Source organism: Oryzias latipes, chromosome 1 (genome assembly GCF_053564925.1).
Source record: "Oryzias latipes strain Hd-rR chromosome 1, Olatipes_Hd-rR_3.1".
NCBI classification, from domain to species: domain Eukaryota; kingdom Metazoa; phylum Chordata; class Actinopteri; order Beloniformes; family Adrianichthyidae; genus Oryzias; species Oryzias latipes.
In genome coordinates, this window is record NC_136237.1 from 36,357,267 (window position 1) to 36,383,718 (window position 26,452).

The 26,452-nt window shown below is 41.7% G+C and overlaps 1 protein-coding gene across 1 annotated transcript in view; it reads left to right on the forward strand.

Moving 5' to 3' along the window:
* The window catches only part of sorcs3a (sortilin related VPS10 domain containing receptor 3a), a 260,608-nt gene that overhangs the window by 123,089 nt on the left and 111,067 nt on the right, over positions 1–26,452 (forward strand). Inside the window, exon 4 of the mRNA XM_023954909.2 lies at positions 10,600–10,758. Coding sequence (XP_023810677.1) covers positions 10,600–10,758 — 159 coding nt within the window. The remainder of the gene's footprint in view (positions 1–10,599; positions 10,759–26,452) is intronic.

Genomic DNA, 26,452 nt, shown 5'->3' on the forward strand with positions numbered 1-26,452 from the left:
GTTGAATCAAAATAGGCGCGGACACAAACATCTTCTTGAGTTTATCGAAGGCATCTTGGGCCTCGGTACTCCAAATGAAAGGTTTATTGACGGAAGTGAGTTGGGTGAGGGGCGCGGCGAGAGAACTGTAGTTACGGATGAACCGGCGGTAAAAGTTAGCAAACCCAAGAAAACGTTGTAATTGTTTCAGTGTTTCGGGAGGTTCCCAGTCAGAAACTGCCGAAACCTTAGCAGGGTCTGGACGGATGTTTCCTGCTTCAATAATGAATCCCATAAATGATACCGTGGAAACGTGGAACTCGCATTTCTCAGCTTTTATAAACAGCTGATTCTCAAGGAGGCGTTCCAGAACCTGACGCACATGGGAAGTGTGTTGCTCGAGATTGGGTGAATAGATGAGTATGTCATCTAAATAAACGAACACGAACCTGTTGAGAAAGTCTCGGAGCACGTCATTGACGAGGTGTTGAAATACAGCGGGGGCATTAGTGAGCCCAAAGGGAATCACTAAATATTCGAAGTGCCCTAGAGGGGTGTTGAAGGCAGTTTTCCATTCGTCCCCTTCACGCATGCGAACGAGGTGGTATGCGTTACGAAGGTCCAATTTGGAAAACACACACGCGTCCTGAACAGAATCGAGAGCGGAACTGATAAGTGGCAGGGAATATTTATTCTTCACGGTGATCTGGTTAAGTTCCCGGTAGTCAATACAGGGCCGCAGAGACTTGTCTTTCTTCTGAACGAAGAAAAAACCTGCGCCCACAGGAGATGAGGAGGGACGGATGTGACCCGAAGCAAGGGATTCATGAATATATTTTTCCATCGCGAGTTTCTCAGGACCGGACAGATTGAAAAGGCGCCCCTTAGGGAGCGTGGCCCCGTTTAAAAGCTCGATGGAGCAGTCGTAGGGCCTGTGAGGGGGTAAAGCATCCGCTTTTATTTTACTAAACACTGGCTTAAGGTCATGATAACAGGAGGGTACTTTGGTGAGGTCTATCTCCTCTGGAACAGGATCCGGACTGGGGGGGGGAACAGAGGGAATGGCGGAACGGAGACAATTAGCCATACAGTGGGCGCTCCAGTAAGTGATGTGGTGGTTGGCCCAGTCGAATTGAGGATTATGACTTCGTAACCAGGGGAAACCTAAAATAACAGGAGACTGGAGGGATTGGGTGATGTAAAATTGCAAGAGTTCATGGTGATTACCGGAGGTGATGAGTTGATCTGGCTGGGTACGATGAGTGATGCGTGTAAGTAATTGTCCACCTAACCCAGCAGCTTTGACCGGGTGTTCCAGAGGTTCGACGGGAAGACCGAGCTTGGAAACTAGAAAAGAGTCAATAAAACTTTGTTCGGCTCCAGAATCGATGAGAGCCTGACATTCATGAGCCTGAGACTGGTGACATAGCCTGACAGGAACATAGAGGAAGTTATTTTCCTGAGTCTTGGACAAAAAACCCTCCCGCGGCCTGTCTCCTAGCGGGGGGTTTCGGAGTTTAAACGGACAGGACACTGATGAATGTGATGACCAGATTGACCACAATAAAAACAGCTACCTTCCTCCCTTCGTCGGCGACGCTCCTCCGGAGTAAGCTTTGAGTGGCCGACCCGCAAAGGTTCTCCAGAGCCATGATGGACAGTCGCTCTGAGCATTGGAGGAGGTGGTTTTGACCTGGTGGTTTTAGGAACATGGTTAATGGTGTTTTCTCCCTCCTGACGCGAACATTCCAGCTGGCGTTCCCGTAGCCGTACGTCAGACCGAAGAGCGGCTGTGAAGAGCTCCTCAAATGTCTCTGCTTCGGGCTGTGAACATAAGTGGTCCTTGATTTCTTCATTTAGAGACTGATAGAATACCCCCTTAAGAGCAACATCTGGCCAGACGTCCACAGGATGCGGAAGTCAATTAGATGTTCACTGACAGCCCGTCCGCGTTGTCTCAGTCCCAGCAGGCGGCTTCCTCAGACTTACGGGGTTGATCGAAGACCAAACAAAACTCCCTGATAAAACGTACAAATGGCACTTGGGAAACAGGGTTTGAGGATAAATAAGCTTGAGCCCATTGAAGGGCTTTACCTTGGAGGGAGTTAACGAGGGAAATCTTGCAGTGGTCAGCATGGTAGTACCGCGGGGCCTGCTGAAAGATCAATTGACATTGTAAAAGAAAACCTCTGCAGGATTCAATGTCACCTAGGAATGGTTCGGGCTGTAGCCGGAAGTTCTCCTGAGCCCCGGTGTCGGCGTAATGACCAGAACCCCCAGCAGAGGGAGGCATGGGGCAGGACATAATAGGAGCCGATTGCTGTCCAGTCAGTTCCAACAAAGCCTGTGAAATGCCGTCCAAACGGTGGAATAAATCCTGCTGGGCCGAAGCCAGCTGATTGAGAAATTCAGCCTGCCGTCCGAGCGCTAGTCCTTGCTGCGTGACGGCGAGGCGAAGTCCTTCTGGGTCAGCTGGGTCTGGGTTTTGGCCAGTTTGTTCTGTCAGGGTTGTCGTAGGCATGGCAGACCCAGATGCTGGAACACAGAAAGAACTTCAGACTCCAGATAGTTAGTGACAGAGTTTATTGCTCCAAGGGAAAAGAGTTTCTAGGAGCGCGGTGGCACCGGGCTCCGGAGGTGCGTGGCGTGGGAGCCGAGGACGGCCGGACCTGCTTGCTGTGGAGCGCAACCTAAGGGACCGTGAAGCAAGGCAAGGTGAGGCGAGGTGTGGACGCCGAGGACGGCGGGACCACCTTGGAGAGAAGCGTGACGTCGAGGACGGCGTGACGAGGCGAGAGGATGGCGTGACCAGCTTGAGGTGAGGAATGGAGAATAGCTCTGGACGAGGAACCAGGGTGACCAATGGATGAGGAACCTGGAGATGAACAGAGAACGAGGTGAGCACGGAAACTTGACTTGGTCAACATAGACTAAAAGGCCAGGCTTAAGCACCGGAGTGCGTATAACAAACTGGCGCTGGATACTGGAGAGGAGAACCCTTATGAAGGCAGGCAGGAGATGAGGAGATGCAGGACAGCTGGTTCCAATCAGCCGAGCAGGAGCAGGAGTGCAGGGAGGGGGAGGTGGCTGACACAGGCACCGTGACAAAAGGGGAAGAAAGGTGACTGAAGTGACTTTGATCTTGGTCATTGTTGGTGCCAGATGTGCTGGTCTGAGTATTCCACAAACTTCTGATCTACTGGTATTTTCACCCACAACCATCTCTAGAGTTCACAGAGAATGGTGAGAAAAAGAGAAAATAATGATTTTCTTGACACACTTTGGGCCCCTCAGTACCAATCAAGCATCTTTAGAATCCCACAGCCTACCTGAGTATTGTTGCTGACCATCTCCATCCCTTTATGACCACAGTGGATCATCGTCTGATGGCTACATCCAGTAGAATAAGGCACCATGTCATAAAACTGAAATAATCTCAGACTGGTTTCTTGAACAGGACAATGAGTTCTCTGTACTCAATATCCTCCACAGTCACCAGATCCGATCCTAATAGAGACCCTTTGGGGTGTGGTGGAATGAGAGATTGGCATCATGGATGTGCACCCTACAAAACTGCAGCAACTGCGTGATACTATCGTGTCAGTATGGCCCAAACTCTCTGAGAAATGTTTCTAGTACCTTGTTAAATCTGTACCACCGAGGATTAAGACTGTTCTGAAGGCAAAAGGGGGTCCAACCAGGATCTAGCAAGGTGTACCTAAAAATGTGTCAGGTGAATGTATAATTAAAAAAGCTGCAATAATAATATAATATATATTGTGCATTCTTCTGTTGTTGCACTATGATTACACGTAAGGAACATCATGAAGTTTATTAATTTAACTATATTTCATTGTATGTGGATATTCTAGGATGTTTCCAAACCAATGTCAGAATCATAATGTTTTTATGATCAAATTTAATGACATTGGGAAGTATTCAGATGAGGACAGGCCACCAGAGAATCACCGTTATAACAATCAAAAAGGTTTTTTTTATAACTTAAGACTGCAATTTGGGTGAATGTGCCATGCAGAATATGTTTGAATAACTGTTTTATTCAGAAAATTGAAGTTTAAAGATGTTTTTAATAGGTTCATTGTTAGCTTGAAGCTCTTGGCGCTTTCTGAATTTTCCCTTCAGGTCTTCAAGCCTGACCCTGATCTTTCATAGGAAGAATGAAATGACCTGAGGCTGTTTCTGATTTCTGTTTTCACTAGTACAAATGAAAAAAAAAATAGGAAAACATTTATTTTGGTTTAACAAATCTTTAAAGTGATTTCTTTCTCAATTTGAGCTAAAATGTGAATAATAAAATCTTTATATTGGCCTAGAAATCACTTTTTAACCATCCATCCATCCATCCATCCATCCATCCATCCATCCATCCATCCATCCATCCATCCATCCATCCATCCATCCATTCTATTCTGCTTATCTGGGACTCGGTTGGGATGGCAGCAGTCTAAGCAAAGTGACCCAGACTTTCTTCGTCACAGCCATATCCTAAAGCTCCTCTGAGGGGAAATCCCAAGGTGTTCCCAGGCCAGCGAAGAGACATAGTCTCTTTAGTGTGTCCTGGATCTTCACAGGGGTCTCTGCCTGGTGGGATATGCGTGCAACTCCTACAGAGGTGTCAGGTTCCAGGTAACAAGTCAGAGCATGAAATAGTTTCAACTCTCAATAAATGTAAAGCCTCTTAAGAGCTCTGAAGACTATTGGCTCCTGTTACCTTTTTGATTCATTCCTACTTACAGTTCATCTTTAACCCTTTGTGTTTCATCTTGGATGGAGGGTTTATCGTTAAGCAACCCAACAACCACATATAGTGTTGCTAGTAACCTTTGTTACTGTAGTGTCAGCTCTCTTTAGGTCATTGGCCAGTTGCCGCTCTGTATTTCTGGGCTATAAATAGGTCCAGGTCGAGGGAGATTCTCAGTGATCTTGAACTTATTTATTTTTTATACAGTTGATTTCTTATCTTTAAGCTGCTTTCTCATCGCAGATTCTAGAACAGAAAAAGGCTGGAATAAACCAATCTTATCTCTGTTGTCCTTAGACAGCTCATAGTTGTTGGTCATGGGGAAGAGGTTGTCTTCAAGGGATCTGCAGCTACTTCTCCAGTTTGGGGGTTACTGCCCCAAGAACTCTGATAACCACAGGCACCACTATTATTTTCACCTTCAATGTTTTCTCCAGTTTTTCTTTGAGTCCTTGGTATTTCTCCAGTTTCTCGTGTTCCTTTTTCGTTATGTTTCCATCACTTAGTAATGGCACATCCACCACAATGACTTCCCTCTTCTTTATCCACCAACACAATATCTGGTAGGTTCTCCATCACCATCCTGTTGGTCTGTATTTCAAAGTACCACAGGATCTTTGCTTTTTCATTCCCAATATGTGTTTTAAAGGCATTTAATGATTTAGTAAAAAGCAATGTTTACCTTCATGCTTTGAAATTAAAGTTTTATGTAATATGTATTTTTCATGCACTTAAAAAAGATTTACGTTTGATTTCTCCATTCATGTTGTCTTATTAAAAAGTTTCAAAATTGCTTGAATAAACTAAAATAAAAAACAGTGTAAAATAGATTAAAATTGTCCAACAACACTCTTTGATAGGGAATAAAGTCTTTGATGTTTAGAGAGTAGCACCACTCTGACATTACTGCAGGTGGGATCGGATGAATCCTGGAGTTTAGAACCTTGCTGTGGAGTTGGAACAGATGATGATCGGTGAAATTTAGGGGAATTTTAAAGAGAAGATTGCTGAGTGGATGGGTATAAAGTAAATCAAATCCTACTTGCTCAGAGCCAGTGAGGGTAATTTTGAATGAAGTTGAATTTACAGCGTGGGAAAGCCAAAGCAACAGATAATCCCTCTGAAGAGAAGGTACTGAAATGGATCTTCTTTAATAAAATTACACCAAAGCTTCACTTCAAGCTGCTTGAAGCAACAATTTGATCATGTGAAGCCATTCCTGGATCATTAGAAAACCTTTCCAACTTTACCGAGGGTTAACTGGGGTTAAGGTACCTGCTTTACTCTAAGTTGTTTATGCAATAAAGAATTTTTCTTATTTCTTCTTATAATAATGACCAAAAAGCTAAAACTTCAGTTTGTTTACTGTTGAATTTTCTTGAGAAGCAATGTTTGCTCTCCATGTTATGTTGGGGTGTAAAAGCTTACATAAGATCAATGCCATAGCTGGTATGTCTTGTATTTCTGGTCATTTTGTTTCTACTGACAGGTCTGATCTGACAGATTTTCAAAAAAACTAAATCCAAAGACTTCAGGAAGAATGTCTGTTTTATGTGTTGAGGTTGTGGAGCTCCTGAAGTTCATCCCCTTGCTCCTCCAAGGCCTCACTGCTGCTTTGACCCTGAATATGTTTTCATGGAAGTTAATAACGTTGGAGGAACGCTGTGTGGAAAGGTGCTTCCACGTCAGAGCGAGGCACAGATCATACTCCTCCTGACTCACCCCTCCCAATGTTTTCATGCAGAGAAAATCTAATTTAGCATCAAGGATGCGGCAGAAATTGCCCCTCCGGTTTTTTTATTCTCCTGATGCGAATCGCTTTTTGTGTCATTAATATAAATTAACTAATGTGCTCCTGATATCATTTCCTCTGTATATTCCCAGAAAACATTTTTTTTATTGTTTGTTCTCTGCTTTGTTTTTGTCATCCTGTCCGGCGCCGGCTGACCCCCCAGGTCTACCTTTGGGCCAATCCTCCGCTTTATCTCAAGCCTAATTATTTCGATTTGCCTTCTTGTAGATGGATGAAGGTTTGCTCGATTGCTGCCCGCATCCTTCTGTTGCCTGGGTGCCTAATCGCTCACTGAAAGATATAATCGTCTGCCGCTCTTTGAAATATTCTCTCTGCCAAACCAAGAGGGAATCATGATCTCTTCTCTGCTGCAACTCGGAAAGAAAATACAGACCTTTTTCTCCGTTATGTTGTCCAAGGAATAAACGGTGACCTTTAGAGATGGCACATTATAGATCTGAAGGGCAGTAATGACATTTCGCACAGGGCCTCTGGAAGCGCACGCATCCTCCCGGCTCTGTTCTCTCTATGCCGACCCTCCGTCTTTGATGAGAAAGTCGTTCTAGGTTTAAAAATTAAAGACATGCTCAGTTAAGATGCCGAGGAGGAAGTGCCACTGTGAAAACATGATAGCTAAATGTGGGTGATTAAGCACTGATCCATGTTTAATGAGCACACTGCGGCGACAACTCTGTTTTTAAACCTCTCGTCTGAGACAGACTAAGCTCAATTGATCTGGCGTGATTCATTTGCTGCTGGGTGTCTTTTTTTCTCTCTTGCTTGGATCCATACCTCCATTTACCTCATGATCCAACAACTACCCAGCTCTATCTTAGAGCTGCAGCCGATGCACAGCTCACCGTCGGGCTGATAAAACACAAAGGTTGCCCCTCCAACCTTTATCGATTGAGCATTGTTAGCCTCCTGAGTGGATGCTGTGAGGGAAATCTTAATCAGACTTTGATAACACTCCAAGTCACTTTGATTTTGGGAAAAGAATAACTTATCTTTCCTGGTTTGGCAGTGATGGAGGTTCCTGATTTTAAATGTATCCACATATTTTGCTTTTGCTAAAATCCTGAAGAGATTTGTATTTTCCAGCCCTATTTCCGAGTTTGACGAAGAGTAGGGCTGAATTTGAAAAAAAGAAAGAAAAACAACTGATCAGTATTGAAAATTGCATTTTCTTATAACATGCATTCATTCATCAAATACTTTAATCAATTTACCTTTAAAGTCATTTCTTGTTGAAATTTTCTTGTTGAAACTTCTTTGTCATGTTTGATTTGGCTGCTGGGACTTATACTCTGGAGTGATATATAGTCCAAAAAAAACAGGAATTGTCCTTTCATTTCTAGAAGTGAATGCCATTTCTCTACAGTTAAAATCTGAAAGGACATTAACAACAGCTTTTAAGTAGAAGTTTTCCTTTGTTTATTATGCAATTAGGTACTACTGAATTTAGAAAATCCCTTGGAGAGTTGGTGTTGTATCTTCAAATTAGAAAAAAAAAGGAAGGAATTATGGACCAAAAAATACTGGTATACTGATTCACTCATTCACTCAAACTGATTATCATTGAAAAACCAACAACGTACATCAATGTGTAAATCCAAGGTTGCTTATGCAGAGAATAAAAATAGGTCAATTAACATTAGGGAAATGTAAAACTAAGGAAACTGCAGTTTACAGTTTGCAAGTGGTACCACCATTCTGGAGCTTGCAGTCTATTTTGTTGAATAGATCTTCTCTCACTCGGTTTATGTCGTTTTTTGCACCTATTTGTGAGTTTTTTTCTTTTTCAGCTCCCAAAACAACAAACTCTCCAAAAGAAGCCTCAAATTGTTCAAAGTTACAGGTTCGAAGACTTTAGGCAGTGCACCACTCTATCCTAATAAAAACTGCAACAAGCTACAAAGTGGTAACAAAACAGTATTTTCTCCAGAACCTAGTCTTTGTGGAAAAAGAGGCAATTTGTGGGAAAAAAGTGATAAATGTACTGAATTTGAAAGGACGTTACATTCCTCACTCATTTTAAAGCTTCAACAGAAAGCAGGAAAAATTTCTGAAGTCCTGACTGAGGGAATGAAGCAGTCTCACAGCAAAATGATGGAGTATGATTACTGTTTAAAAACTTTAAATTACACTTGACAACCCCCTAAGACCCCTGCAGATATCAGGAGGCGCTGCCATTACACCGTTGCAGGTAATGGATGGAAAGATCGGCCAGCCCAGGCCAATGAGAAAGCCAGATTGAGAAAGTGTTGCCTGTTTATTGGTACTTAATGAAAAACAATTTATCTAAATCACCACCAGGGAGAGTTCCTGGTTAAAGCTGAGAAAAGAAGGCTGGCCTTTCTGTCAGTGACAAATGCGCTGCTGTTTTTTCCAATTCAAATAAAATTGACGAGAGAAAACAGCCATTCCGTCGGTGAGCAAATTTGTTACCCGCCGTTCCGCTGTACGGTCATGCTGGAGGCTCAGGAGCCGAGTTTGAACCCGCAGAAGACTCAGTCCTGACAGATAAACATTCAGCCGTCCATCTTAATGATGACTGAAACTACGAGCTTAAAGGTTTTAACAAACCCACTGAGTTTGATCACCCGGCTCTGTCTCTCCGTCAGACAATTCCGGAGCCTTAAGCTCTTTGTTTTATTGCTTTTGCACTCTTGTCGCTTTATTAAACCGGTTTCCAGCTGTAATTACAAACAGCAGTTAGAAGAAACCACTTCACACCGCTTTTATATCAGTGGAGAGCTGAAACAGCTGATGGGAGAACTCAAAGTAAATCATGACCGTGAAAGGCCGAAATCGAATGACTTTGAAGAATTTGACAAATTAACAAAACTTCACATCGATTTGGACCTGGGTACTAACGCCACTGCTTCACATACTCCTCACAGTTGGTGGAAGTATATGATCTCTCCCAATGGACTTGTAGAAAGAAGTATTTAAACACCCAAAATGGCTTTAGCATACTTTGAACATGGGCTGTCTTGTACATTTCAGCATGATTTGCTGTTTTGTTGAGGTTGTGAGCGTTTCACATGCAGGGAAAGCTAGTTACCTCACCAGATTTGCAAAATGGGTCTACCAACAGGTGCTCTGGTCCATTTCCACCATTCACTTAGGTGTGCCTGAGCCTAGAAGGGAGTCATCACAGTAGTCTAACAAACAGGTGTGACTGGGCATGGTACAGATTTCCCCTTAATCAGAATTTTTTTTAAATAAATATATAAAGATGTATTCTGATCATCTCTGATCTATTTTAGAGATTTCCCAGTGGTCTTTTAATTGTGATTATAGTTTTACCCAAAAAATAAAATATCTAGGACATTCCTGAAGAGCTGCAGGAATTGTTTAAAACATTGTGTTAATCAGTAACTCAGCATTGGATATTTGCATTAATTGAATAAAAGGCTTTAGATTAGTTTGTGCACACGTCACTTGGAAAATAAAACAGGTAACATCAAGATCTGGGTAGGATATTAGGTATGCATGTAGAAAGGTTGAGCGTGAGTCTATTATCACTTTTCTGTTGTAAAATCAAAAAATCCCTAAAAAGACTAGTGTGCCAATGTTGCCACAGCCTGTGTTTATGCAAGGAGCCAAACGACAACAATCTATCGATTGGTTTAGAAGAGCATGATGTCAATTTAAGAAGACTTGAATAAAACAAAGCTCATTTGATACGTTTAACACTGTGTTTCAAAATACAATTAAATATGAGAGATTATATCTTAAAACATTTGCTAAAAGTGTATCACATAAGCTTAAAATACCTTTTTTTGTTCAGCCAAACTTCCTTCAAGTATTTTATCTGTCTCCACAAAGGCTCCAGATGTCATTAGCTGAAAGAAATTTGCATTGTGAAATTCATCCTTTTATTGAATTCTGTAATAACTGTGACGGCTCTAACAGAAATAATCCAAGCATGAAATTACGACTTGTTCTGCTGTGGAGCTCCTCAATCTGAATTTAAAGTTTCACTGTGGTTGAGTGAGACTGATAAGATCTGGGACACGGTGAAGGCTCAGATTTGTGTTTGTAAACCTTCTTTCCTCAGATTATGGTGTTGACCGATCCGGAGTTTGAGAGCAGCGTCCTCATCAGCACCGATGAGGGAGCCAGCTTCCAGAAGTACCGCCTCTCTTTCTTCATTCTAAGCCTTTTATTCCACCACACAGAGGAAGACTGGGCTTTGGCTTACAGCCATGACCAGAAGGTGAGACCGAGTTCATTCCTGTCATCTGTCTTCAACACCACACGTTCACTGAAATCTGTAGCTTCATCTGCTGTATGTGTATCAGAATAAATAAGGCAAATTCTTATGTTTATGTGAAATTATGAAATATTAAGCCTCACTTTTTGGTATACAGCCACCAGACTGCACAATTGTTGGAGGGGGGAAGGAGTCACACTCACCTGAGCCTCTCTGCACTTCTAAAGCTTCTGTAAAACACTTAAACACTATTTTCATGCGTTTACTTTAACCCTTGTGCTATCCTGGGCACTTTAACGTTGGGAGTTGGGTCATCTAGACCCACTACAATGATTTGTCATCTTCACTGGTGTCCATGGATTTCATGAAATCTTTCCACCTTCATCCACCTTTGTCATGGTAGGGGAGAACACGTAAATGTAAGGATGGGGTCATCTAAGAAAGCACAACGGTTAAGAAGAAATGCGCCTTAAACATTGACTCTAAATGAGAACTAGACTGAGTGACCCCTCCCCCCTGGCGTTGCAAACAGGAAGTGCCCCCTGGTTACATGAAGCTATTATCCCACAGACTACTTTTGAGAAATAAACAGCTTTTACTCAGTCATTCTATTTGTCAGAATGAACATTCTTGCTCCAATATCTTTTTAACATGTTCTTAATAATCCAATTTTTTACACATATTTTTTTTTCCATTGTTCAAGTTACAAACTGGCTATCAGATGGTTCAGTATCAGCATATGGCCTCACCTCGAATGTTTGACACGTTAGACAGAATCTCCCGAGCCTACTTTCAAGTGTTAGGGGTCTGGGCTTCCAACAAGCTCACTCCTGATTAAAGAGAGTGGTTGCCACAGAAATGTTGACTCAGACAGACCCGGACCAATCACTGCTTACTGTGAATTTCTGGTTCCAATATGGCCACTGAATTGACTTAATTTTGTTGGAGCTGGAAGGGAGTGATTTTCTATTGGTGACATCATACTCACTGGGTTCAGTTTTCATAAAAAGTAAATTTTCTTAAATCAGGAGTTTTAATTCTGGTTCTGTTTTGCCGGTTGGTCTGCTCTGGCAGGACGTTTGGGCTCAGCTGCTGCTGTTGCAGCTTTCTTTTTGTCAAACATTTTTGAATACCTGTAGAAAGCATTAAACATATCATCTAGTTAGTTCTTTTCTGAGTTGGATTCAGATGTGGTACTTTGTGCCATAATGATGCAAAATTGAATTGTTCAACAAAGAAATTCACATGAGTCTGCTAGATAGTGATTGTTCATCTGTTCCAGCCCATCCATGATGACCCCCCCAAACACTAGGGTGCAGTGTGAATATTTTTGTTGATTTTTGCTCTGGCATGTTTACCCATCTTCCCTCCATCAGAATTTACTGAAGCATTGTCTGCTAAAACTTTGAAGCTGAACTACCTTCTATGAACAAAGCTGGATATGCCCAATAAAATGCCCCAAACTCAACCATTGTATTTGATTCTACCTGCATCTTCTTTGTTATATTTGATTGATTTGTCTTGCATTTTTGCAAGGTACTACTTTGTATACTACGAGTACCTTTTGGTGTGTCAAAATGTTCTTTTCATCATGGTATTGTTGCCCTTTTGTTGATGCTGCATCTGGCAAAAAAAGCTGTATTCATTCACTGAAGCACTGGAACGTCTTGCCCACAGGGCGAACAAACCATATTTTAGGATCTGTCAAGAATGATCACAGGGCTGGACTCAGATGCAGAGATTTCAGTGGTTTTTAATTTATTGAACAAGCTTCCGCTATGGCTCTAGAAATAACCAACAAACTGGCACAGGACAAAGGGAGACTCAGACTGTTTAAGACATGAGGAAGGGGAACACAGGTGGAAACAATCAGGGAAAATTACACAGTCACGAGAGGAGAGTTAGGGTTTCAAAATAAAACAGGAAGTGCAACACGAGACAACACAGGTGACAGACGTAGACCAGAAGTGCACAACTCAGGACAAAACATAAGAATGACAAGACATGACAATATCAAATGTAGTAGAGTACAGCACAGAGCGTCATGTGTGAATGCGTCATTTCTTGTCGTCAGCTACCACAGCAGAGGAGATGCTCCCCAAATGATCTATTTTTCAAAAACACATGGTGGTATCCTTAAAAGGCTATAGTCATTGGAAAAGAAGCTTTGGAGAATTTTGACTTTGCATTTGATGCAGTTAACTGGCTTAAACAAATGTTTGTGCTGAACACTAAAGTTTGGACCTTGTAAAGAAATAAATACTCAGAAAAACATTTTTTAGCTGAAAAAGTGCAATGTCATAGAAACGAACTGACCAAATTTTATATGGAAAGAAATGTTTTTTTGCAGTAAAATAGCTAAAACAAAACATAATGCAATGAAAGCCCTTCAGCATGGCTCTAACAAAGAAAGCAGCCGATGAAGGCACCAGAAAAGCTTTATTTTCAACAATAAATAAGATGGATGTGCTTTTAGTTCCCCTGTTCTGTCAGCACTAGTATTTGTAGAAAAGCCAGACTTTTAGCATTTACTTCAAAAACATAGTTGAGATTTCTTTACGGCATCTAGAAAAAAATATTATTTTCCAAACACTGACTTTGGTAATGCAATTTTGATTAGTAGAGACTTTGGAAAATAGTTCTATATCTTTCCTCTTTGTGGTTAATAACATTTTTGACACAGCAGATCAGATAAATTACTGTATGTTTGAAAATGTTAGGCTTGCATCACAAACCAACCATTGTTTTGCTGTTTTCTGCTGCAAGACATTCACGGATTCAGCTTCGAGGAAGGCACTTCTAAAACTAAGAGAGCAGTGTTGCGTATCAAGAGTCTGATCTTGTTTCACTTGGACTACTGCCAGTTTTCTTTTTTTGCATTTCATAAAGGTTCCCTTTGAAATAACGTTCATGATTAAGGCTCAAAGTTTTGTTTTGCAGCTCATTTTTTCCACTTTTTGAACTAAAGTGCCACAAAAGTGAAAGAGCTGCTGCTGCCCAAAGGTGACTGAGTCTCTATTCTTTATCAGGGTTTCATCTTCACTGCTCTTTGTCACACAGTTTGAAGCTCTGCACCTCCTTCTCACGCAGAGCTCTGAGATTGGACGCTGCAAACCATTAAGGTCAGTGACACTGATCTGAGAGCCAGCACTGCAGGAGGGGGTCCCGGTGCACGAGGGCCGTGATTGGTGAACAGGGGAGGCTCCATCAATCCAGTAAAAGAGCTAAGCTTTGAAAAGCTTCTCGCAGCATGAAGCAGAGTTAATTTATTTTCTCTTGCCGAGGAGAACAAAGACACTTCAGTTGGAGCCAAACATCTTCACTCAAAACATGTTCACACATGGTAAAAAAGGAATAATGTACCAGTTAAAAACTTGATTACGATATTTTCTTCACTACAATTTTGACATAAAATAACTACAATAAAAGAAATTAAGTTGAGCTTTCGTTATTGACCAAATACTTAATTTCCACCATAATTTTCAAATATATTATTAAAAAAATGTCCTGATGTTTTTTTCCTCATTTTGTCTTTAATAGTTAGGGTTATGGGAGAATTACAGCCCAGCAGTGACACGTTTACACAAATATGGTAAATAAGCTTCATCTAATGCAGAAAAAAGTGGCTTTGGACCGTTATGCAACATTTTACATTAGTATACGTTAGTAGCCGCTTTTCTCTGCATCAGAATCTGTTAAATTTGTACTGATTGTGTAGATAGTCAAAGAGTTTCTGTCTGAGAGCATGTGTTATTTAGCTGCCGCTGGTGTTAAAGAACTTTATTTCAAATCTTGCAAGGCTGGCAACCTGTTCGGGGTGTTCGGCTACCCTACCTTCGCCTGGTAGTAGCTGGGTTAGCTCCTGGAACCCGGTGACCTCGAAAGGGGTTCGGAAGGTTGTGAAGATTTAAAAAAAAAAAAAAAGAAGTTTGTGTGCTGTCTGCTGCTGGTTACTGGGATTTCTCACAAGCATCACACGTTTTTCCTCAAAAAAATAATCATTGTCACCCTGTAGAGCAGAGACTCTGTTTTTCTGCTCATCTATGTGTTGCTATTGGCTTTATTCTGACTGTTGACCACTTGAGTGAGGATGTCTCCCTTTAGTTTTGTTTTCTTTGCTTTTTTTGGTTCTGTTTTCTCTGGTTATTGTCATGTCCCCTTTTTAGGGCCCGAGCACGGAGTGCAAGGACCCTATTGTAATTCGAATGTTTATTATTATTATTATTATTATTATTATTCTACCGGAAGAGTCGCCTTTTTGAGGCCTTTAACATACCCCAAAACTCACCAAATTTGGCACACACATCAGGAGTCGCGAAAAATTTCGTATTTTATAGGAGATTGGCATGGGCGCAGAAAAACGGCTCGATAGCGCCACCTACAGTGACTTTTGTCCCGACGCCCCGCATACGCTTTAACGTACAAGCTTGATTTTTACAGGGCATGTTCTTCAGATGGAGACCTACAAAAAAGTCTGAAAGGACCCACCTGTCACTCGCACAGGAAGTCTGATATATTGAGGTCAATATGTCATTTTTGCTCCATTTTGGACATTTGCAGGCCTCGCTCTAGAACGAACTCCTCCTAGAGATTTGTGAATAATGACTCCAAACTTTGGTTTTGTAAACTAAACACATGTCCGATGTTAAATTGCGAAGCTTTTAAGTTTTTACGGATGTTTGTGACCGTGGCGGCGCGTCGAAAATGGAGGTAATTTTGAAAACACGCCATGAAAAGAAAAATGGCCATTACTCAGCCATGCAAAATCCAATCTGATCCAAAATTGATATGCATGATTGTAGTCTGACTCTGAACACATCAGAAGTGGAAAAATCCAGAACAGGTGTAGCGCCACCTGCTGGTAAAAGGAAATGACATGTTTTACTTGGAGCATCACTGCTCCAAGTAGGATGAGCCGACACACCTCAAAATGATGTCCACCTGTTGAAAAGCCATTGATGTTTACTCTGATAAAAAGCCATAACTTTCAATGCGGGGGTGTGGTCGTGACAGAGCGGCGAAGTTGGGCGTCTCGCCATGCACACAAAAGTTGCTCTCACGTGCACATTCCTTGTCCAATCTCACTGAAATTCAATAGAGGTGATGAGGCTTCCATTCTGAACCAATGGATATGACAATCTTGGACGAGCTCCATAGCGCCACCTAGATATTGACAAATACATTTTATGTCACATTCTGACCTATCTTTTCTCTGTGCTTTGTCCGACATTCATAAAATTACAACAGGAGATACTCATAAGGGTCTTCTCTCATCGTCTAAAGTTTCATGGTTGTACACCTGACGGTGCCTGCGCAAGCCAGTGCCAAACAGGAAGTGGTTGATTGCGTTGCAGTCAGATAATTAAAAATTCATAAAAAATCAGCCGTTTGTATCACGAGGCTGAGATTTCAGAATGAGAGGCCTCTTACATATCTCCAACTTAGATACACAGCACTTGCATGGGTGAACAAAAAACGGCTCAATAGCGCCACCTACCATGTTTGTTTTTGAGAGCCCCACCATGTTCTTTAACATACAAGCTTGATTTTTACAGGACATGTTCATCAGATAGAAACCTACAAAAAAGTCTCTTGGGACCAAGCTGTCAGTCGCACAGGAAGTCTGCTATATTGGTGTCAATATGTCAGTTTTGCTCTATTTTGGTCCTTTGCAGGCCTCGTTCTAGAACGAACTCCTCCTAGAGATTTTTGAACAATGACTCCAAACTTTGGTTTTGTAAAGTAAACACATGTCCGATCTTAAATTGCGAAGCTTTTAAGTTTTTACGGTTGTTTGTGACCGTGGCGGCGCGTCAAAATTTGAGGTCGTTTCGAAATCACGCCATGAAAAGAAAAATGGCCATTACTCAGCCATAAATAATCTAATCTGATCCAAATTTGTTGTGCATGATTGTAGTCTGACTTTGAACACATCTGCAGTGGAAAAATCCGAAACAGGTGTAGCGCCACCTGTTGGCAACAGGAAATGACATGTTTTACTTGGAGCATCACTGCTCCAAGTAGGATGAGCCGACACACCTCAAAATGACGTCCACCTGTTGAAAAACCATTGAAGTTTACTCTGATGAAAAACAAATCTTTCAACGCGGGGGTGTGGTCGTGACAGAGCGGCGAAGTTGGGTATCTCGCCATGCACAAATGTTGCTCTCACGTTCACATTCCTTGTCTGATCTCACTGAAATTAAATAGATTTGATGAAACTTCCATTCTGAACCCATGGATATGACAATTTTGGACGAGCTATATATGTTCATAAATGATCATGAAGCATGATCATATAATCAAGCTTCATAGGAAATCAGCCGTTTGTCTCAGGAAGCTGAGATTTCAGAATTAGATGCGTCCTACAAAGCTCCATGTTTGAAAAGCAGCACTATACGTACGAGAAACATTTAACCACCTTAATCACCCTATTGTGCTGAAAGCAAATTTTTGGACATTTTGACTCAAGCAAATATTTTTATCATAACTTCTGTTTAGTTTATCAGCACCAAAATAAAAAATATTTACATTTATAAAATGAACTGGTCAACTCTAGGATTTTATTTATTCAATCTTACATCCTCAAGCTTTTCATCAGTCTCCCCTGCTGCAGGAGTGGAGTTAGCCCCCCCCCCCCCAACCCCCGGCTGTGTGCTCACATGTAAATTAGCCAGGAGTGGCAGACAGAAAGTAGAACAGTTAGAAAGCCTAGTTCAACACTAAATTACAGCAATTTCCTTTGTTTTGTTTGTCTTTTATACATCCTTAGCACTAATCATTGCTTTTTTATTCATCCAAAATACAATTAACTTTATATTTTATCTTTTTTTTTTTTACAAACAAAATATATGAATGTGCTCCAAAACAAAACCCAGCCTCAGTACACTCCTACAGATGTAACATCAGACAGTAAATGTCTCTTTTATGCTTTTTTAATCAATGCTGCAACTTCTTTTCATTTCCTTTCAATACATCCAATAAAATTAAACTACAACGACAACATCACAACATATAGCAAATGTCTCTAAGAAGATTGTGTATATACAATATGTACCACCTTTAAACACCAAATAAATAACAAATCTTTCTAATACAATCACAAAAAATGGAACACAAAATGTAAAACCCAAATTAGAAATTGCAATTTTAAAAAGATACATTTTTCAGCAGCTTTTCAAAATCAATCACATATTTTACTCTTCTGTGGATGAAACAAAGAAGTCCAGAGCAATGTAGCCACTTCTCCAAAGTCTCTGTCACCTTCAGTTTTAAACAAAGTCTGTGAAAATCCACCATACATTGGTCACATGTATTCAGAGACCTGCTAAAAGTCCACAATTGTAAAAGCTCTTATATAGACAACTGTTTGTTTGCTTGGAGCTCTAAATATAAAAAAATGCTTTTCTATCACCTAGACACAGATGGAGAACCATATCAACTGGATTAGTAACAGGGAAACATGTTTAGGTTTAAACTTACATCAATAGACAACATGAAGCTGTTCATCACATTTTTGACCTAAACATGTAAACACATCCTTGGCTCTGCGGTTAGGAAATGGTATTTGGGAATCTCTTCATACCAGGAGCCAGCCTGAACATTGGAACATCACCACAGTGCCCATCCAGACTGGGACAGCAACGGGGTCCACTTCACAGCCGTGAGGCTGCTGTGTTTAACTCCAGCTGTCCCAGCAAGGGAGACAACTGCAGCAACATCCACTGACCAAGCTGGCAAGCCCTGGCAGAAAAGATCCCCACAAGAAAAACACTGGCTCAGGCAGGCTGGTCAATAAAAAAATATAGTTTTGCCAATGTCTTGCAGCTCGCAGATCAAGTGGTTTAGTTTTCCAGTAATGTCAGTCAAGAATACAAGTTCAGATTCACCATATTCATATTCACCATATTCAGCAGATATCTCCACCAATAGCACCTTAAAAATCCTGTTCTGTTTTGCTTTGCAGCTGAGGTTTTTTATGATTTTCACAATAGGAGTCATTATATGTCCAGAGCCAATCACTTCTGCACATAAGGCCTACTGGTGAAAGAAGCAGCAGTAATGCAGACATTTTGGAAAGTCTTGGTCAGCTTTACAGTGAGTGATGAAACCTGTTTGTCGGTCAATCATAGCAGGAGCCCCGTCTGCAGGTATGGCTACCAGCTTTTCTAATGGTACCTTTTTCTGCACAAAAACTCCTTCACCGTGTTATACATTTCAACTCCTCTTGTTGTTGTCTGTTAGGGCAGATGTGTCAGGAATTCTTCTCTTGTGGAAACCAAAAGCTATGCTGTACTGTTGCCGTCCACAGACTCATCACACTGGACGTTAAACCACCTGCACTTTGTAAGATCCCGGTCCAGCTAATTCGCCAAGTTATCAGACATAGCTGACACTCATCTAGACATTGTAGTGAAAATTGAATGAGTTCTATTGTTCTCATCCTTAGGGACAGTGATAGCAATTATCATCATTGCTTGTTTCTTAATCTGATAAAAACCTTCTTCTACTTGATGAGAAAATGAGCAGGTCTAAACGAGGCTTAGATTTAAGAATTTTTTTTTAATGCTATATGCATAAGTCTTTGTCCCTTAAGGCAACAGATTATAGTCCCCCCCCCCCCCCCCCCCCCCCACAGGCTGCTGTCATATTAACATTAGCTTGGAGCTCCAGAATGGACAAGAAAAAACGACGAGAATGGCTCGAGCAGGGCGTTGCTCACGGGGCGGTCGCTCGTGCCAGGCGGTGGCACGTGCTCGGGCCCGCTAAATGCTACTTGTAGCTTTAATTATTATTATTATTATTATTCTACCGGAAGAGTCGCCTTTTTGAGGCCTTTAACATACCCCAAAACTCACCAAATTTGGCACACACATCAGGAGTCGCGAAAAATTTCGTATTTTATAGGAGATTGGCATGGGCGCAGAAAAACGGCTCGATAGCGCCACCTACAGTGACTTTTGTCCCGACGCCCCGCATACGCTTTAACGTACAAGCTTGATTTTTACAGGGCATGTTCTTCAGATGGAGACCTACAAAAAAGTCTGAAAGGACCCACCTGTCACTCGCACAGGAAGTCTGATATATTGAGGTCAATATGTCATTTTTGCTCCATTTTGGACATTTGCAGGCCTCGCTCTAGAACGAACTCCTCCTAGAGATTTGTGAATAATGACTCCAAACTTTGGTTTTGTAAACTAAACACATGTCCGATGTTAAATTGCGAAGCTTTTAAGTTTTTACGGTTGTTTGTGACCGTGGCGGCGCGTCAAAATTTGAGGTCGTTTCGAAATCACGCCATGAAAAGAAAAATGGCCATTACTCAGCCATAAATAATCTAATCTGATCCAAATTTGTTGTGCATGATTGTAGTCTGACTTTGAACACATCTGCAGTGGAAAAATCCGAAACAGGTGTAGCGCCACCTGTTGGCAACAGGAAATGACATGTTTTACTTGGAGCATCACTGCTCCAAGTAGGATGAGCCGACACACCTCAAAATGATGTCCACCTGTTGAAAAGCCATTGATGTTTACTCTGATAAAAAGCCATAACTTTCAATGCGGGGGTGTGGTCGTGACAGAGCGGCGAAGTTGGGCGTCTCGCCATGCACACAAAAGTTGCTCTCACGTGCACATTCCTTGTCCAATCTCACTGAAATTCAATAGAGGTGATGAGGCTTCCATTCTGAACCAATGGATATGACAATCTTGGACGAGCTCCATAGCGCCACCTAGATATTGACAAATACATTTTATGTCACATTCTGACCTATCTTTTCTCTGTGCTTTGTCCGACATTCATAAAATTACAACAGGAGATACTCATAAGGGTCTTCTCTCATCGTCTAAAGTTTCATGGGTGTACACCTGACGGTGCCTGCGCAAGCCACCACCAAACAGGAAGTGGTTGATTGCGTTGCAGTCAGATAATTAAAAATTCATAAAAAATCAGCCGTTTGTATCACGAGGCTGAGATTTCAGAATGAGAGGCCTCTTACATATCTCCAACTTAGATACACAGCACTTGCATGGGTGAACAAAAAACGGCTCAATAGCGCCACCTACCATGTTTGTTTTTGAGAGCCCCGCCATGTTCTTTAACATACAAGCTTGATTTTTACAGGACATGTTCATCAGATAGAAACCTACAAAAAAGTCTCTTGGGACCAAGCTGTCAGTCGCACAGGAAGTCTGCTATATTGGTGTCAATATGTCATTTTTGCTGTATTTTGGTCATTTGCAGGCCTCGCTCTAGAACGAACTCCTCCTAGAGATTTTTGAACAATGACTCCAAACTTTGGTTTTGTAAACTAAACACATGTCCGATCTTAAATTGCGAAGCTTTTAAGTTTTTACGGTTGTTTGTGACCGTGGCGGCGCGTCAAAATTTGAGGTCGTTTCGAAATCACGCCATGAAAAGAAAAATGGCCATTACTCAGCCATAAATAATCTAATCTGATCCAAATTTGTTGTGCATGATTGTAGTCTGACTTTGAACACATCTGCAGTGGAAAAATCCGAAACAGGTGTAGCGCCACCTGTTGGCAACAGGAAATGACATGTTTTACTTGGAGCATCACTGCTCCAAGTAGGATGAGCAAACACACCTCAAAATGACGTCCACCTGTTGAAAAACCATTGAAGTTTACTCTGATGAAAAACAAATCTTTCAACGCGGGGGTGTGGTCGTGACAGAGCGGCGAAGTTGGGTATCTCGCCATGCACAAATGTTCCTCTCACGTTCACATTCCTTGTCTGATCTCACTGAAATTAAATAGATTTGATGAAACTTCCATTCTGAACCCATGGATATGACAATTTTGGACGAGCTATATATGTTCATAAATGATCATGAAGCATGATCATATAATCAAGCTTCATAGGAAATCAGCCGTTTGTCTCAGGAAGCTGAGATTTCAGAATTAGATGCGTCCTACAAAGCTCCACGTTTGAAAAGCAGCACTATACGTACGAGAAACATTTAACCACCTTAATCACCCTATTGTGCTGAAAGCAAATTTTTGGACATTTTGACTCAAGCAAATATTTTTATCATAACATCTGTTTAGTTTATCAGCACCAAAATAAAAAATATTTACATTTATAAAATGAACTGGTCAACTCTAGGATTTTATTTATTCAATCTTACATCCTCAAGCTTTTCATCAGTCTCCCCTGCTGCAGGAGTGGAGTTAGCCCCCCCCCCAACCCCCGGCTGTGTGCTCACATGTAAATTAGCCAGGAGTGGCAGACAGAAAGTAGAACAGTTAGAAAGCCTAGTTCAACACTAAAATACAGCAATTTCCTTTGTTTTGTTTGTCTTTTATACATCCTTAGCACTAATCATTGCTTTTTTATTCATCCAAAATACAATTAACTTTATATTTTATCTTTTTTTTTTTTACAAACAAAATATATGAATGTGCTCCAAAACAAAACCCAGCCTCAGTACACTCCTACAGATGTAACATCAGACAGTAAATGTCTCTTTTATGCTTTTTTAATCAATGCTGCAACTTCTTTTCCTTTCAATACATCCAAAGAAATTAAACTACAACGACAACAAACACAACATATAGCAAATGTCTCTAAGAAGATTATGTATATACATTATGTACCACCTTTAAACACCAAATAAATAACAAATCTTTCTAATACAATCACAAAAAATGGAACACAAAATGTAAAACCCAAATTAGAAATTGCAATTTTAAAAAGATACATTTTTCAGCAGCTTTTCAAAATCAATCACATATTTTACTCTTCTGTGGATGAAACAAAGAAGTCCAGAGCAATGTAGCCACTTCTCCAAAGTCTCTGTCACCTTCAGTTTTACACAAAGTCTGTGAAAATCCACCATACATTGGTCACATGTATTCAGAGACCTGCTAAAAGTCCACAATTGTAAAAGCTCTTATATAGACAACTGTTTGTTTGCTTGGAGCTCTAAATATAAAAAAATGCTTTTCTATCACCTAGACACAGGTGGAGAACCACATCAACTGGATTAGTAACAGGGAAACATGTTTAGGTTTAAACTTACATCAATAGACAACATGAAGCTGTTCATCACATTTTTGACCTAAACATGTAAACACATCCTTGGCTCTGCGGTTAGGAAATGGTATTTGGGAATCTCTTCATACCAGGAGCCAGCCTGGCCATTGGAACATCGCCACAGTGCCCATCCAGACTGGGACAGCAACGGGGTCCACTTCACAGCTGTGAGGCTGCTGTGTTTAACTCCAGCTGTCCCAGCAAGGGAGACAACTGCAGCAACATCCACTGACCAAGCTGGAAAGCCCTGGCAGAAAAGATCCCCACAAGAAAAACACTGGCTCAGGCAGGCTGGTCAAAAAAAAATAGTTTTGCCATTGTCTTGAGGCTCGCAGATCAAGTGGTTTAGTTTTCCAGTAATGTCAGTCAAGAATACAAGTTCAGATTCACCATATTCATATTCACCATATTCAGCAGACATCTCCTCCAATAGCACCTTAAAAATCCTGTGCTGTTTTGCTTTGCAGCTGAGGTTTTTTATGATTTTCACAATAGGAGTCATTATATGTCCAGAGCCAATCACTTCTGCACATAAGGCCTACTGGTGAAAGAAGCAGCAGTAATGCAGACATTTTGGAAAGTCTTGGTCAGCTTTACAGTGAGTGATGAAACCTGTTTGTCGGTCAATCATAGCAGGAGTCCCGTCTGCAGGTATGGCTACCAGCTTTTCTAATGGTACCTTTTTCTGCACAAAAACTCCTTCACCGTGTTATACATTTCAACTCCTCTTGTAATTGTCTGTTAGGGCAGATGTGTCAGGAATTCTTCTCTTGTGGAAACCAAAAGCTATGCTGTACTGTTGCCGTCCACAGACTCATCACACTGGACGTTAAACCACCTGCACGTTGTAAGATCCCGGTCCAGCTAATTGGCCAAGTTATCAGACATAGCTGACACTCATCTAGACATTGTAGTGGAAATTGAATGAGTTCTATTGTTCTCATCCTTAGGGACAGTGATAGCAATTATCATCATTGCTTGTTTCTTAATCTGATAAAAACCTTCTTCTACTTGATGAGAAAATGAGCAGGTCTAAACGAGGCTTAGATTTAAGAATTTTTTTCATGCTATATGCAAAAGTCTTTGTCCTTTAAGGCAACAGATTATAGTCCCCCCCCCCCCCCCCCACAGGCTGCTGTCATATTAACATTATCTTGGAGCTCCAGAATGGACAAGAAAAAACGACGAGAATGGCTCGAGCAGGGCGTTGCTCACGGGGCGGTCGCTCGTGCCAGGCGGTGGCACGTGCTCGGGCCCGCTAAATGCTACTTGTAGCTTTAATCTTGTTTTGAGTTTTGTTACAGTCTCAGGTGCTTCCATTTCTTTATCTCCACAGCTGTCCTTAGCTGGATTATTTTCCGAGAGTAAAAGTTTAACTTTTAACTTATCTTTGTTTTTGTCAATATTTTTTTTTTTAAATCTGGTTCACGGGGGAAGGGGGGGGGGGGGGGGGGGGCTGCCTTGCTCCTCCATGGACCAACCGTGGGCCGGGTGGGTGGCTGCCTGGAGTGCGGAGCGGGTCTCCCTTGGGGGGTCCTGGCTCGTACCTGGGGTTGGGGCGGGGGGATACCCGGAACTCCTGGGTGGTGATGGGGTGATGGGGGCTGTGGGCGTCCTTCTCCGGTGGGGCCCTGCGTTGGGCTCGTCCGGCGCGGCGGGGGGGCTGCTCTCCTGGTTGGGCTGGGGCGGCGCTCTCTCTCCCTCCGTGCCTCCCTGCTCTCTGGCTCTGGGGGCCTCGCGGCGGTCCTGCTGGCCCTGGCCTGGATGGCGGTCTTGGTCGCCCGAGGGGCGGTTGTTCCCTGCCTGTTCCAGTGTGGCGTTGGGGGGATTCCGGCTGCCGCTGCTGCTGCGGCTGGGGTCTTGGGGTGGGGATGGCTGGGCACTCTCCCTCCTTCTTTTCACGTTCCACCATCCATTTTAGAAGAACATAAACACTCACCTGAGCACAGGTGTTAGCTCACCTTTGCACTAACAGTTTGCATGGTTTAATGACTGAAATATTTCACACTAGTTGGTTTTAAGGCATGGGTGTGCGTGTGAACACTATCTGTTTTGTGTACATGTCGACATGTGGACATTTTTGCGGCTAGCAGGTGTGTTGGTAACGTTTGGGTGTGTGTGGACAGGCCCCGCCCTTTTTTGTACTACATTTGAACCTTACCGTAACGATAAACAACCAGTAAACTTGTTGTTTTATGCTGCTTCATGGTCTTATCCCCCCTCCCCTCCTATTATCACCCTCCTACCCCCCCCCCTCTCTAACGTCCCTCTCTCTTCTTCCCCTCTTTCCTTTTCCGTTCGGTCCAACACCCAAGATTTTCAAACATGGTTGAAATTAATAAAGTTTGGCCTCAATTACAAAAGGGGTTTATTCAGACATACCTCTGGTTTGTATGAAGATTAATAACCCCTATTGTTAAACTAAAATATGTCCAACACAAGAGGCCCTCAGCTCTCATCTGTCTGCCCAGCTGTTGGACAGGACAAGTTAAAAAAAATAAAAAAATAAAATCTGGTTCACAGTTTTGTCAGGCTTAAAATTATTCAGGTTTGAAGTTCCTGCTTTAAGCTCGGTCTCCTCCTGCTCCTGACAGAAAGAGCTGCCCAGGATGACCTGAAAACCATGAACTTAAACACACGGAGGGTCATTAACTCAAACAGAAATAAATGAAGGAAATGAAATGAACAAATGAAAACATGGACCAGGCGTGTGGTGACAGAGGGGTAAAACAGAACATGACAGGAACACAAAACACGATCAGTGAAAACTCAAGTAAATAAAAGCACCAATCCTCCCAGACTGACGAGGCAGCGACAGCTGCTTGTTTGATGAGCAAAAATGTCAGTTCATTCATGAGTAAATCTAACACTGAGGCTCTTTTCAGCTGTAAACTCTGCTGAAGGACCCACCGTCTGTGCAATTTCTCATCATACAATAGAACCAAAAAAACAAAACAGTCTTTGTGATTGTCTTTGGGTGCTACATTGAGCCTGTTTACATGTACACCAAATATCTGATCTTGATCTGAGTTTTTTGTTGAGATACTGAAATTATTAAAGGCCAGTGTCCATAACCCAAAAATTTAATAATAAAATCTGAATAAATCAAATAATTAACATATGTGGATATGTGGAATTAAAAGAACTACATTACTGTTTCTCTGTTTATTGTAGGAATTACATTCTAAAAATAATCCGCATTAGGTGACATCTTTGAATTTGGAATACAATTTTTTTTAAAGAAGTTTCTCTTGATAAAATGTAAGTGTTCCCAGTGGTCTTTTAATCATGTCGTTTTTAGGCCAAATCGAAACACCTGTGTCATTTTCTAGAACATAACGTTTGCAGAGCGGCAGGAATTCCGTAGAAATTCTCCTCTGAGTTGTGGGTGGGACTGTAGGCGGGGACTAAGCTTGAGCTCATTTTCCGTCATCTTTTGTTTACTCACTCTCCTGCGAGAGAGCCCCTCACAACCCAAGATAACATTGGTGGTGCAACAAAAATGGCGAGCAATAGCAATAGCCGTACAGTTTTGAGACAGATGGCAGCTCAGAATGCAAAACACAATACTCTAAAAAAATGGGAAAAAAAGCAACAAAAAAACAAAATACAAGAAAACATAAATTCTGCCAAACAGC